The 13,041-nt window shown below is 36.7% G+C and overlaps 1 protein-coding gene across 4 annotated transcripts in view; it reads right to left on the reverse strand.

Moving 5' to 3' along the window:
* Nucleotides 1–9,058: 9,058 nt before the first annotated feature.
* The window catches only part of cdin1 (CDAN1 interacting nuclease 1), a 159,406-nt gene continuing 155,423 nt past the window's right edge, over nucleotides 9,059–13,041 (reverse strand). For 3 of the 4 annotated variants that reach the window (XM_060828930.1, XM_060828931.1, XM_060828932.1), the window contains one exon: nucleotides 9,059–11,326. In XM_060828930.1, the coding sequence (XP_060684913.1) occupies nucleotides 11,173–11,326 (154 nt within the window). In that variant the 3' untranslated portion in view covers nucleotides 9,059–11,172. The remainder of the gene's footprint in view (nucleotides 11,327–13,041) is intronic. The other variant, XR_009644966.1, reaches the window with a different exon arrangement.

The raw sequence follows: 13,041 nt of genomic DNA on the forward strand, positions 1-13,041 counted from the left end.
CACATTTGCTTGCTTATTTTTAACAGACACGTTAAAAATTACAGCTACTGTGCTGAAATGATGCCAAACTTCCTGGTAAAATTCACACGTTCCCAAATACCTCATGATTTCTTAGTCAGTTTTAGGAACAGGGAATTTTATTACAGCCTTCACTTTTGCTAGCCATAGCAACCCTCGTCCTTGCTCGACAATATGCCCGAGGTAAGTAACTCCTGCTTTTACAAATTCACTTTGGTTACATTTATTCTCAGCCAACTGCAATTATTTAAATAGGTCTTCTGTTTGTCGCACTTACTGCCTCCATGTGTCGCTATATATCACAACATCATCTAAATAAATTACACAATTACATCTTGGGTACACCCTGGCTTTTAAGCCACTGAATGAAGATGGTCTGTACTTTAGCTCAAATGGCAGCACTGGACATTGGTATAACCCAACTAGTGTAACAAAAACAGCTATTTCTTTCGCCCTTGATGTTAATAGCTGTTGCCAGCATCCCTTAAACTGATTAATCTTAGAAAGGAACAAACTACTTCCAACACGCTCAATGCAATCTTTTAACATGTGGAATTGAACATAAGAACTAGGAGCAGAAGTACATAATTCAGCCCTTCGAGCCCATTCTGCCATTCTAATAAGATGACGGCTGATCTCATCTCAGCCTCAACTCCATTTTCTTGTCTAAAATTCGTAACCCCCAACTGGTAACCAATTAAAAATCTATCCTCACCTTAAGTTTATTTATTGTCCCAGCATCCACTACATTTTGAGGTAGTGAATTTAACAGATTCATGATCCTTTGAGAGAAGTAATTCCTCATCTGCTTTAAATCTGCCATCCCTCAGACCAAGTGTTATGACTTCTCATTCTAAATTGCCCCACAAGAAGAAACATCAGCTCCAAGTCTACTTTGTCAATCCCCGTTAGGCATCTTATGTACCTCAATTTGATCTCCTCTCATTCTTCTAAACTTAATAGTTATTGGCCTAACTTCTCAAACTCTCTTCATAAAACATCTCCATAATAAACCTAGCAAACCCATTCTGAACTGCTTCCAATGCAATTACATCCTTCCTCAAGTAAGGGAATCAAAACTATACACAATACACCAGATGTGGACTCACCAATATCTTGTACAATTGCAACATTTCCCTATTTTTATACATCACTCCTTTAGCAATAACTGCCAAAATTCCACCTGCCAACCATACTTGCATATTCATTTTCTGTGACTCATGCATGAGGACACCCAGATCCCTCTGCACAAAAGCTTCTCTCCATCTAGACAATGAGTTGCCTTCCTATTCCTCTGCTTCATGTTAAATTTAGTTTTTGACTATTCACCTAGCCTATTCATAGCCATTTATAAATTTCTTGTCTCTTGTTAGAAACTTGCTTTTCCACCTAATCTTGTATCATTTGCAAATTTCACTACACTCCATCACCAGGAACCAAACCCTGTGATATCCCACTAGTTATAGCTTGGCAACCAGAAAAAGATCCATTTATCCTGACTGTTTGTATTCTGTTGGTTAGCCAATTCTCTGTTCAAGTCAAAATATTGCCCTTAACCCTATATGATCCTACCTTGTGTATTAACCTTTAGTGCAACACCTTCTCAAATGCCTTCTGGAAGTCCAGTTTAACTACATCTACGATTCCCCATTATTCACTTGTTACATCTTCGCAGAACCCCAGCAAATTACTGAAATAGGACCAATCTTTAATTAAGCTATGCTGACTTCAATGAATCATATTTTGAATTTCCAAATATTCCATGCATACTTCCTTCCAATTGATTCTAACAATTTCACAATGACAGATATTAAACTAACTAATTTGTAATTTCCTACTTTCTGCCTCCCTTTTGAAAAAGTGTTATATTAGCATTTTTCCAAAGTTCTGGAAATTCTTTCCTGAATCCAAGGAATTCTGGAATGCTGTAAGCATTGAAGCTGCTATTTCTGCACCACTTCCTTTAAGACCATAGGCTTTAGGCCATCAGGCCTTGGGGACTTCCCTGCCTTTAATCCCAACAGTTTGCTTAGTACTTTTTCCCTTCGTGCTGATGATTGTTTTAGGGTCCTCAATATTAGTGGGTCTAAATTTGTCATTGTACTCAGATTTATCTTTCTTTAATCTACACAGAGTCTAGTTGATTCATCCAGTTTAGAAACTAACACTATGAGTGGACTTCGGCTGCTTTGATTAAGTTCAATCAAGTGGTTTTCCAATATTTATTGAATGTTTGTCTCCACACAAGCTTGAATTCTAGACTCAACAGATAAAGATACTGTTTACTGGTCCTGACTCCTCTACATCCACATCAGGCACAATGCTTTCCAGGCATCAAGGTGAATCTTTATAGACTATCTTATGCTTCCTCAGTAGTCTTACAGGATTCTCATGCCATCTCTCTAAATAAGAGAACAACGTGTCTAGCTGTCCTAGTATTTCTGTTAGCTAGTCAAAGTAGGCGAATCACTTTAAAGAACTGCATAGCGCTCTTTCCACCTCACTCTTGTTGTCGCCATCATTTTCCACTATTCTTACCTACACTTGTTCTTCTTTATCCTCTTCCCTACAATGATTCTCTTTTCAACATGTTTTCGTGACATAAATACCGATCACAGAAAGATCAGGAGAAGAAAATCAGTTACCAGATTAGTCATTCCACTAATCCTCCTGACTACTTTGTATGGGCCACTGAGTTTTTCTTTTGGAAGTACACCTTGGAAAAAGGCAACAATATGTCTCTCACTTTAAATATTTTAAATTGCTGAATGCTCATCTGCCCATTCTTATGTTTGGTTTTGAAACTTTCAAATACTCATGCAACCGTATGTATTCCTGAGAGCCTTTCCAGAATTATGGCCATGTAATTCAACATTAAGGATTTGTCTTTTTGGTACAAGATCTTCTCCCTAAACAACTTTAACGGACCTATAATCACATGACTGTAAATCAGCTTGAATAGAGTGAACTCAATAGATTGATTTGGGGAATCACTGGTAGACATTAGTAAGAAGCCATTCCTTTGTTCCAATCCTGTGAGTATTTATGACAGTATGTCTAATGATGGTCTGGAGACATTGACTGTACCTTTTCAAAGCTCCCTGTATTTGTGAATGATGCACAACTGACTTCACAATTGTTTTATTTTCAAATTACTAATGATCTCCTGGAAAACTTTCGACAAAGTCAGAATCCTGATCAGACTGTACCTCAATTGGTAGTCCATAATGAATTAACTTTTCCATGGCTACCCTGGTTGCAATCGTCTTTAAGGGAATAGCTTCTGAAAATTGAATTGTCGCATCCATGTTTGCAAGGATATATTGATGTTATGCTTTCACTTTTGGTAATGGTCCTACATCATCTACCACCACTCAACTGGATGGTTCTTCAAGAGCTAGTACAGGTATCAAAGGTACTGGTTAGATTACATGTTGAGGTTTTCCTACCACATGACAGGTATGGCAGATTTTACAGAGCTGGACTACATATTTATGATATCCTGGCCATGTAAAATACCTAGTTATCAATGCCTACATTTTCTGTATTTCTGAACATCCTGTCATAGGAATTTCATGTGCTACTCACAATATCTGGGCTACAACACAATTTGATGAACACTATCCATTTTTTGCCCACAGTGCTGCGGGAAGGTCTTCACTTTTTCAATAGAAGTCAGTGCTTAATACACCACCAGTCTAGAACTCCTTCAGCCTCAATTTCAGTGCAAACCGTTCGTCTTATCTTATTTTAATCTGGATCTGCACCCTAAGCCTCAATTAATGAAGACATAACCAATATTTCATTTGAATTATCCTCATTCTCAAGTAAATTGGCAGCAACCCTCACATCTGCTTCTGGTACTATAGTGATCTCTGGTGATAAACTTTATTTAGCCATTGCTCTTGTCACTATATACTACGGAAAAATGCCTGGAACCTGAACTACCAACTGTTCTGTCTCTTTCACCTCTACTGGATTTTCTGTCATTATTGGCAAAACTAAAGCTTTCATGCCTGCTATGCCATTTCCCATCAGTAAACGTACTCCATCCGCAGACAATTTCTAAATTATCCCAACTACCACCCATCCAGACAACAAATCATACGCCATTTGAACTTTGTACAATGGAACTGGGATATACTCTCTACTTATTCCATTTACAAACACTGTTTTTCATTGAATTATTTGGAGGGAAAACAAAATCCTTCTCAACAAGAGTTCAAGTAGCCCCTGCATTGCTTAATATATTTTGGAGATGCCGGTGTTGGACTGGGGTGTACGAAGTTAAAAATCACACACTAGGTTATAGTCCACAGGTTTAATTGGAAGCACTAGCTTTCGGAGCGTCGTTCGTTCATCAAGTGGAGGTCATCTGATGAAGGAGCATCTTCCGAAAGCTAGTGCTTCCAATTAAACCTGTTGGACTATAAGCTGAAGTTGTGTGATTTTTAACTTTGCTTAATATAGTTATAGACGTCCTTTGAGGATAAAAGTGTTATTTTCCCTTTCAAAAAAAAAACCCTTCATCTCTCAATTACTCACAAACACCTTCTGCACTTTCAGCAGTGTTTACCTTTGGTTTCTTTGTAGTTAAACCTACAATCTGGTCTGTAGCTTTTTCCTTTGGAGCTTCCCTATTGGGCTTATTCTTTCAAGTTACAATTGGTTTTCCTCACAACTTATAGCATTTTGAACAAATGTGTTCCACCTTGTCACAATGGAAACACCTCAGCTTCTGACTTTCATCTCCACCCTCAGAACTTTCCCCTCTGATCGGAAGAGGACAATTTGGGGAAGTCCTAGCTGTTCATTTGTTATCTTGGCTACTGCCCTCATTTCATTTCTCCCATTTCCTATTCCAATTTATGAAGAATACAGAAAAAAAGTAGTTCAGTGTTATGGATTAGGTTATAACTGTGTCTTAGCAGTTGCAACTCTTTGATCTTCAACATGGGCTCTTATTACAGTAGGTAGTGAATTTTTATACTGTAATAGTACAACGTGTTTAAGATCTCTTATGCTCTTATTCACCTGGTAAAAGTCCTTTGCTTAACCCTTTCGAATTAAATATAAGTTTGCCCTAGCTGCTGCGTTAATTCCAGAACTTTAATCTCAGGCACTAACTCAAGTGTAGCCAATGTAGTTCTTAAGTAAACAGTGTCATTATCCTGTGAAATCACCTATGACAGTGAAAAACAAATTTCCTATGCTTTACCTGTGAACTTGCTCTGTATGACCAATTCTAACTTACTCATCTCTATCTGTTTCAATGACATTTTCCTTTTCATTCTAGCTGTCTTTTTCTTCCCTTTTTTCTCTTCTCAATCTGCTCGAACTGTAACTCAATCTCACTGGATTTCAATGTTTCATTACTTAGATTTCCTTTAATCCTAAATGCCATGCCAGGTTCTCAATTATCCCTGAAACAGAACAAAGGACTGCAAATTCTGGAAGTCAAACAAAACAGAAATTGCTGCTGACTTTTGCAGGTCTGTCAGCGTCTACATACAGAAAGCAGAGTTAAAGTTTTGGATTCAGTCACCCTTCTTCTGAAAAAGGATCACTGAATCCAAAACATTAACTCTGCTTCCTCTCCACAAACTCTGCCAGACCTGCTGCGTTTCTCCAGCAGTTTTTGCTTTTGTCTCAACTACCTCTGCTTTCCTAGCTTTGCCAAGGAATGCTACTTCCAGTTTACCAGTCAATTCAATCAACCTGGATGTTGGAAGTTCCTAAGATTCCCATAGATAACTCTACCATCTGTAGGAAATCCTATGTCATTTCCAATGCCACATTTAAATGTCATACAGAACTTGGTGTTCTCCTTCACCTGTGTTAGGTGCACATTGCACAGACCCTTCTTGCCTCAGTTTCAAAATAATCCCAAACTGGGGAATGCAAACTTCTCTAGTACTGGAGTCTTCACAAAAGTTAAAGATTTTATAAAAGTACCCAAAATCCTCCAATTGACTTGCTTTTTAGATGAATGTCGACAGAAAGCAAAGTCAAGGTTTGTATGCATAGCAAGAAATACTATCACAAATAATTACATTCTGGCTACAGATAAACAGTTATGAACAGTCAATGTATCACTCCACTAATTAAATTCCTAACCCCTTATCAAACACATACACACAGGAAAACAAAAGCAAGGGTTTAATGGATAGTAAAAAAGACAGGGAAGGCTGTTCAATGGTGTTCACAGGGTTCACGGAAAATGATCCTTTTGGTTCATCAGGACATGCTATTCTTGGATTTTCTTTCTCCATACAGTTGATAAAAAGTAGTTTTTCACACAAAATTTCTGACTGACTGGTTAAGAGACATAACTTATGGAGAGAAAAATAAACTGGCTTTTTTCAGTTTAAGGTGGCTTCAACTGCAGAGAATACAGCTTCCATCCTTGTAGAGATCCAATGGCTTCTCCCAAACATTCACATCCCCAACTATAGAGCTACATGGGAGACAATCACATAAACATTGGCAGGTCGGAGGCCTTTGTCATCAATAACTGGTCACTAATCCACAATTCAATCAGTAACGCTTCATTCCAATTCTTGACTTTTGCATTGCACTTTGGCTCCAGCTCATCCATAACCAAACTTCTGCTGCTGCTTGAACAAGTAGCTGTTGTAAAAGCACTCACAATGAGTGTCAAGTTACTTGCTTTTAAAAAGTGCATTGATCCTTGCTTTAGTAAGTTTGTTCCCCTCATTTACCACAATCAAAAACACAGAAAAATAAAGTTTTGACAGTTAAAAGCTTTCAAAGTAAGTGCTACGTCATTCAATTAAAAAGGTGCAATAAGTTAAAAATTTTCAAAACTTTGAACTGTCAGGATAAAAAAAAAACAGCATTAATCAAAATCATTCTTCTGAAATGTCATTCTTTTACATTAGATAGTTAGGATTGAAAGAAAACTTGACCATCAGTTTCTCACCCCTTCGTGAGCTAGTTTTCAGATGTAGCAGCCACAAAATTATCAAGTTTATTTAATGAACAGACATACATTTCTCCAGTTTGTAAAATGGAAAATCCTTCTTTATGCACATTTGTGTCTTATGACATGCCATCTGTTCTATTATGGATGTGGTTTAAACTGCATTTAGACTTAATACAACCATCTAAGGCAAATGCAATTCATTGGCTTTCAGAAGAATTCTCTCATGATTATACAATTGGAGGACATTTTTTTTAAAGTTTTGGTTTTACTACCAATAATCTCTCAATTCTCAATAAACATCACTTTCACATAAAATAGTCATGACTTACTAAAGCAGAAATCTACGTTTAGCTTTGTCTCAAAGTACAAAATATTGAAGTGCATTATTTGTAATATGTGGGACTTACACTTAATTCTATTTATAATGCAGCTTTACAGACAAGTAAAAAGGCAGAGCAGACAACAATTGGGCAAATCTGAGATGTTGAATCCTAAGAGAACATAGCATCTTTAAAAGTGTTTACAGTGTTGAAAGAAAAACTGTCACTATCACTAGCTGGCAAGAAACTGGAGTGAGTCATTTAAGACTGCTCATCTTAGTGGAGATCTCTTCTGAAACATGGGAGAACATATGGGAGAATACCCGAAAGATCTCAATCTGTAATAAGACATGCGCTACGTAGTTAAAACTTCTGCACAGGCCTCATCTGGCACAGTTTAAAAATAGGACGTCTCCAGCGTGCCCAAATGTAAAATAAATACAGGTACTCTTACCCATTGCTTCTGGACATGCCACAGGCTCTGTGTTTATTGGAGCGCTGTGGCAGGAGAGATAGGAAGGGTATTGATGACTGAAGTCAAAGTAGACCCATTCTCTCTCCTCTTAGGTCTACCAAATTTACCATCTTTAGACGGGCATGGGAAGAAACTAATTAATATTCATGCATACTGTGCACGGAAGAATATTCTGATGAATTGGGTGTCTGAGAACCCATCGGGCTTGCTGGGATGGCAGAAATTAATTATGGAGCATATTACCTCGGATTTTTTTTTTAAAACAAACATAGTACACCACACAACAGACAATTTTTATAAGACATGGCTGCCCTACTCGAGTTATTTGGATATAGATTTGTCAGTTATCTTAACTAGGGTATTTGTTTAACTAGGACGGTTAGAATTGTCAAGCCCTGGAGGGGGTCTACCAAGTTAATACATGTATATATAATGGTTCCATTCCTTTGTTTGGGAGCTTTGTGCCGAGCATAGCTGTTCTGTATTTTGTGGGGTTTTTTTGTTTTTGCTTTTCTTTCTTTTTGGTGTTGCTTTGCACAGTATTAGGGTTTGCTTTCAATTATAGGGTAGGTTAGTAGTTAGTAGATAATAGTTGCATTGTAATTTGTGTTTTTTCTTTTTATTATACAGATATTTGTTATTGATTGTTTTTTTCAACAATTTTATATGTTTGTAAAGTTAAAAAAATTTGCTAATAAATATATTTACAAAAAAAAACTGCTCATCTCAGAATCAAGTACTAAAAAGCAGTAAGGATTGTGATATTTACCTCAAAAGCCACAATATTGTAGAACAAAGAAAGTTTAGGTTTAATTTCTTCCACTTTGAGCTTTGTAACTATGTTGAGAAGATTGATTTTCCTTGGTGTGGGGCAAAGAGAACAAAGATCACAGGTAACATGACAACTATACAGGTTGTTCTGTTATAATGCAACAATTGTGTTCCTCTGCAACCTCATGCTCTAGAAAACCGTGTTATGGAAAACTGCAATAGAAAATCGTGCTGTAGAAGATCACGGTACCCATTCAGTAGAAAGTTCATGTTATCCAAACAATTTTCACAATTTTCCAATCATGTTATAGCCAATTCTTGCTGACAAAACACGCATTTATAGCAGAACAACTTGTACCAATGTTGTACATCTCCTGATGCTGCTACATTGCAAGCACAAATGAAAACCCCACAGCAAGTTCAATGTTACAATCGCTGTAGGGACTGGTAACTTAAAAAAAATCAAAATTCTAGTTAAGAGATGAAAAATATGACACAGGATTTAATGTTAAGATTTTTATTGTTTCAAATAATTCAAATCACTATTTCCTAAACACGTTTTAAAAAAGCTAACATGCATTAAATTACAGAAATAAACCTTTCACCTTTCTACTGATAACATATCATATTCCCCATAGATTTACAGTCCTTTTAGGAAACAGTCTCCCAACTTTCAATGTACTCATGTTCCCTGGTTTCGCCCCAGTTGTAACTTTGAGTGGTTACCACCTCTAAGTACTTCCCTTAGATTTTGCAGAATTTCCTAAATTCACTACCAGCAGCAAATCTGCCTTTAAAATTCTTCTGCATTGTCCATGCCAATACAAATATCCCAGAATCTTTAGATGGTTGTGGATGCATTTATTTGACTAGAGATATACAATTGTGGTGGTTAACAAAGTCAAGTAGCCTCTTCTCTCTGTTGACCACAAAAAAACTACAATATTCATCAACTTGTAAGGAAGCCTGTAACCAGATCTTAAGAATCTCTGCCCTCTTCTCCATGCCGACTTGAAGGATATTAGTATTGCATTCAGATTGTAGAAATGTGATTAGTAGTTCTTCAGAACCTAACTTTTTTAATGCTCGAACCAAATGAATAATTTAAAGCACAATTGCTTATAACTTGACATTCTCAATATTTCTGAAATTTTTGAAATTCAGTCTCTACTGTTAATTCAATGGCTTCTGCCATTGTTGCAGAGCATAAATAGCTTGAATCTGTTTCTCAGTAAAATAATCTTACCTCCCTTTGATCACGAATAATCAAGGTACTGAGGCTTACTGTCAGGCGGATTGCAGAACAGGTTACGTAACTTCTTTCTTTAACATTGAAAGACAGTTTTAAAAAAACCCTTAACTTCATAATTCTAACAAAGGGAGCAAAGAATTGCTTCTCTTTTAGCTTTTCGTGTACTACATGGGGCCATCAAAAACCAGTTGATCACCTTGATATAGACTATAATTTGATTGACTTGACACATGATTTTATAGCAGGAAACTCTTTCTGCCACAAGCCCTCCCCCTTATACAAACTGGGGATCAGCACTGATATATGCTGGCTTGCCTGCACAGTAGCTGGGCTGAAAAGAAAGATATGCATGCAGGATTACAAAATAATGCTTTGAGAAAAATCTGGAAAATTTAAAATCAGATTGCTGTTAAAATTAATGTGACATATCCCCTCAAAAAAAACAACTGATACATGGACATGTGCATTAAATTGTGGAAGATTAAAACCATAGTTACATATATAGATTGGAGAACAATATGTGCATCTGATCACAGCAGCTGCAGAACCAGTTGTACACTGCTTATCAGATTTGACATTTCTTTCAGCAATTCCAAACCTGGATCTTTGTGTAGACAATGCATATCAGCTCAATATCAGATGCAGACAACATACTCAACTAAGCTCTCTGAAATTTAAGAAACCTTTGCTGGACGTATGCAGCAATTAGATACAATTAAAACTACTTTAAATACATTTATTGTCAAGCTGTTAGGTTATTGAGGGTGAACCCAAAATCTTGTACATGTGAGCGCTCAGAAAACAAAGTTATGTTCTTGGCTATGAACTAGAAATCATGTTTGAAGAATCTAACTGCCAGGAATTCATTCCTTCTGTTTTAATGCATTATGCATTCAGACTGCTGATTTGATGAATTATGACAATTTTGCAATGATACGATATAATACCCTTTGTAAACCAATTTGGACGAAATTAAAGCATTTTAAACCATCTTACAATTGTTTAACATATCATAAAAACAGCTCTCCTATAAATTCACAACACAGTAATAAACCTTAACAATTAACGTTTCAATAAATTAAACAAACTTCGAATAGTGCCTTCTGGCATCTGAATTTTCACCCTTCAGATTGGAGAAAAGAATTCGGAAGTTGGAAAGATTAAGACTATCTACAAAGTATTGACACAGACGGGCATCCTGATAATGAGTGGTGCATGTCTTTAAGTTCTTGGCTGCTCACAGAAGCGTGTTGCTGAAATAAAGCAGAAACCCTGAATGTGTTTTTCTAAAGAGGTATTACGGTGACCCAGGGCAGCAGGAGTTCAACAAAAGTTCAGTCAAGATTTTGTCAGTAATTCCCAATGCAGAAAGGAAAAATCACTTCCGGATTCACCTATCCCTTCCGCGTTCAGTATTGGCCATGGTGCAGTGCAAGGTTACGATGTCTTCGGGGAAACAATCTTTGAGTATGATTCCACGGTTACGGTGACAGTCCAACTCCTCAATAAATCCACACCAATAGATCACTAATCCAGGTCCAAATCTGAAAATTAGATGCAAAACATATCTATTAAAAATCGCACCAAGAACACATTGCAATGCCGTATAATTTGGCTACCTTAATTAAGTTCAACTTTTTTTCACACAAAATTTGGACATTGAAGATCATAGTTTTGTAATAACAAATGAAAACCTACTGATACATTTGGTAAGATTGCTAATCAGTAACAATGCCTGGATAAATAATGCCAGCCATATCTGGCCAACCAATGCTGCTGAGTGGAACTCACGGCAATGTTGGTGCTTATTTTCCTGACACGGACCTTCTAGACATTTAAAATGCATCTGGATGAGTAAATGAATCTGAAGAGTTTGGAGGGATATGGGCTGGGTGCTGGCAGGTGGGACTAGATTGGATTGGGATATCTGGTCAGCATGGACAAGTTGGACCGAAGGGTCTGTTTCTGTGTTGTACATCTCTATGACTCGAAAATAAAATATTGATTAACTGAATGCAGGATCAACATAAGCACTTAAAATTCAATTTCTGGTTTCACTCAGTAAAACAGATAAAGAGTTTTCATCAAGACCAGACATAATTTGGATTAAGCAATAGGACATAGATTCTTATCAGCCATTTTAAAAATATTGTTGGGTTTATTTGCAAGACAGCTGCAGTTTGAAGTAATCCAGCATCGCAAATTAACCATACCAGAGCGACACTGAAAGAGGTTCCAAGTGGAAGCAACAAAGACCAACATTGCCCAGGATTCCACCAGGCAACATGGTTCATCATCCACTACTATCAGACAAGCACAGCCAGCCACCATCAGTGATATACCAAGCAATACATAAAAATGTCACATTATATCAAAGGTCTCAACTCCTTCAACTGCATGAGATTTTAAAGTATCCATGACACTAGTTAGTTCACTCAAGCCCAACAATGGAAACCTCTGCTTCACTCAGTGTAAGATACTAGATGATATCAATATATGTCAGATTATGCGAATTTGAAGTCATATCAACTAACTGCAATGTTTCTACTCCTGTGAAATATTGCAATATTTATTATTGCTAGTTGTGTTGAATTTCTTGGAAACTATTGCACACTTTCTCTAGTGTAGTTAGTACACCAAGAAAATAAATAGTCCCTGCATGCTCTTTTCCTTAAAATATAGTAATCTGGCCTCGAGGGATTGTCATTTCACAACTATTGGAAGACCATGTCAAATGATAATAATTAAAATCATGGGATTTGTTTGGGTTGCAAACTACCATTGCTTTGAGGTAGCTTGGCCCACATGAAGAGGGATGAAAAGAAAAAAAATGATAATGGCTTGTATGCTTACTATGCACTCCAATAAGGAATTGGAGCATTCCAAAACGAGTTACTCACAGTTGAGGGTATGTAATGCATTCAAAGGATGAGAAAGTTTTCAAAAAAGTGTAAAAAACACAATTCAGTACATAAAATAAATATATTTTAGCACAAAGGATGTAAAAATATGCTGACATATTTTATAACTGAAGGTTTTAAAATGAGGACAACGCAAATGATATTTCAACATTTAACAATTTTAAGTTGCACTGTAAATACTTAACTATAAGTTGCAATAACATTTTAAAAAATAGTACAATTGATTGTTCTAATGCATAGTGCTAGAAAAAAGGCAGTTCAAATTTCTGGATCTGCGCTATGTGCAACCTTTAAATGGATATGCTGAGCCCAACAGGCAATCTCAGGAAGTAGCCCTG

Source organism: Hemiscyllium ocellatum, chromosome 8 (genome assembly GCF_020745735.1).
Source record: "Hemiscyllium ocellatum isolate sHemOce1 chromosome 8, sHemOce1.pat.X.cur, whole genome shotgun sequence".
Taxonomy (NCBI): Eukaryota; Metazoa; Chordata; class Chondrichthyes; order Orectolobiformes; family Hemiscylliidae; genus Hemiscyllium; species Hemiscyllium ocellatum.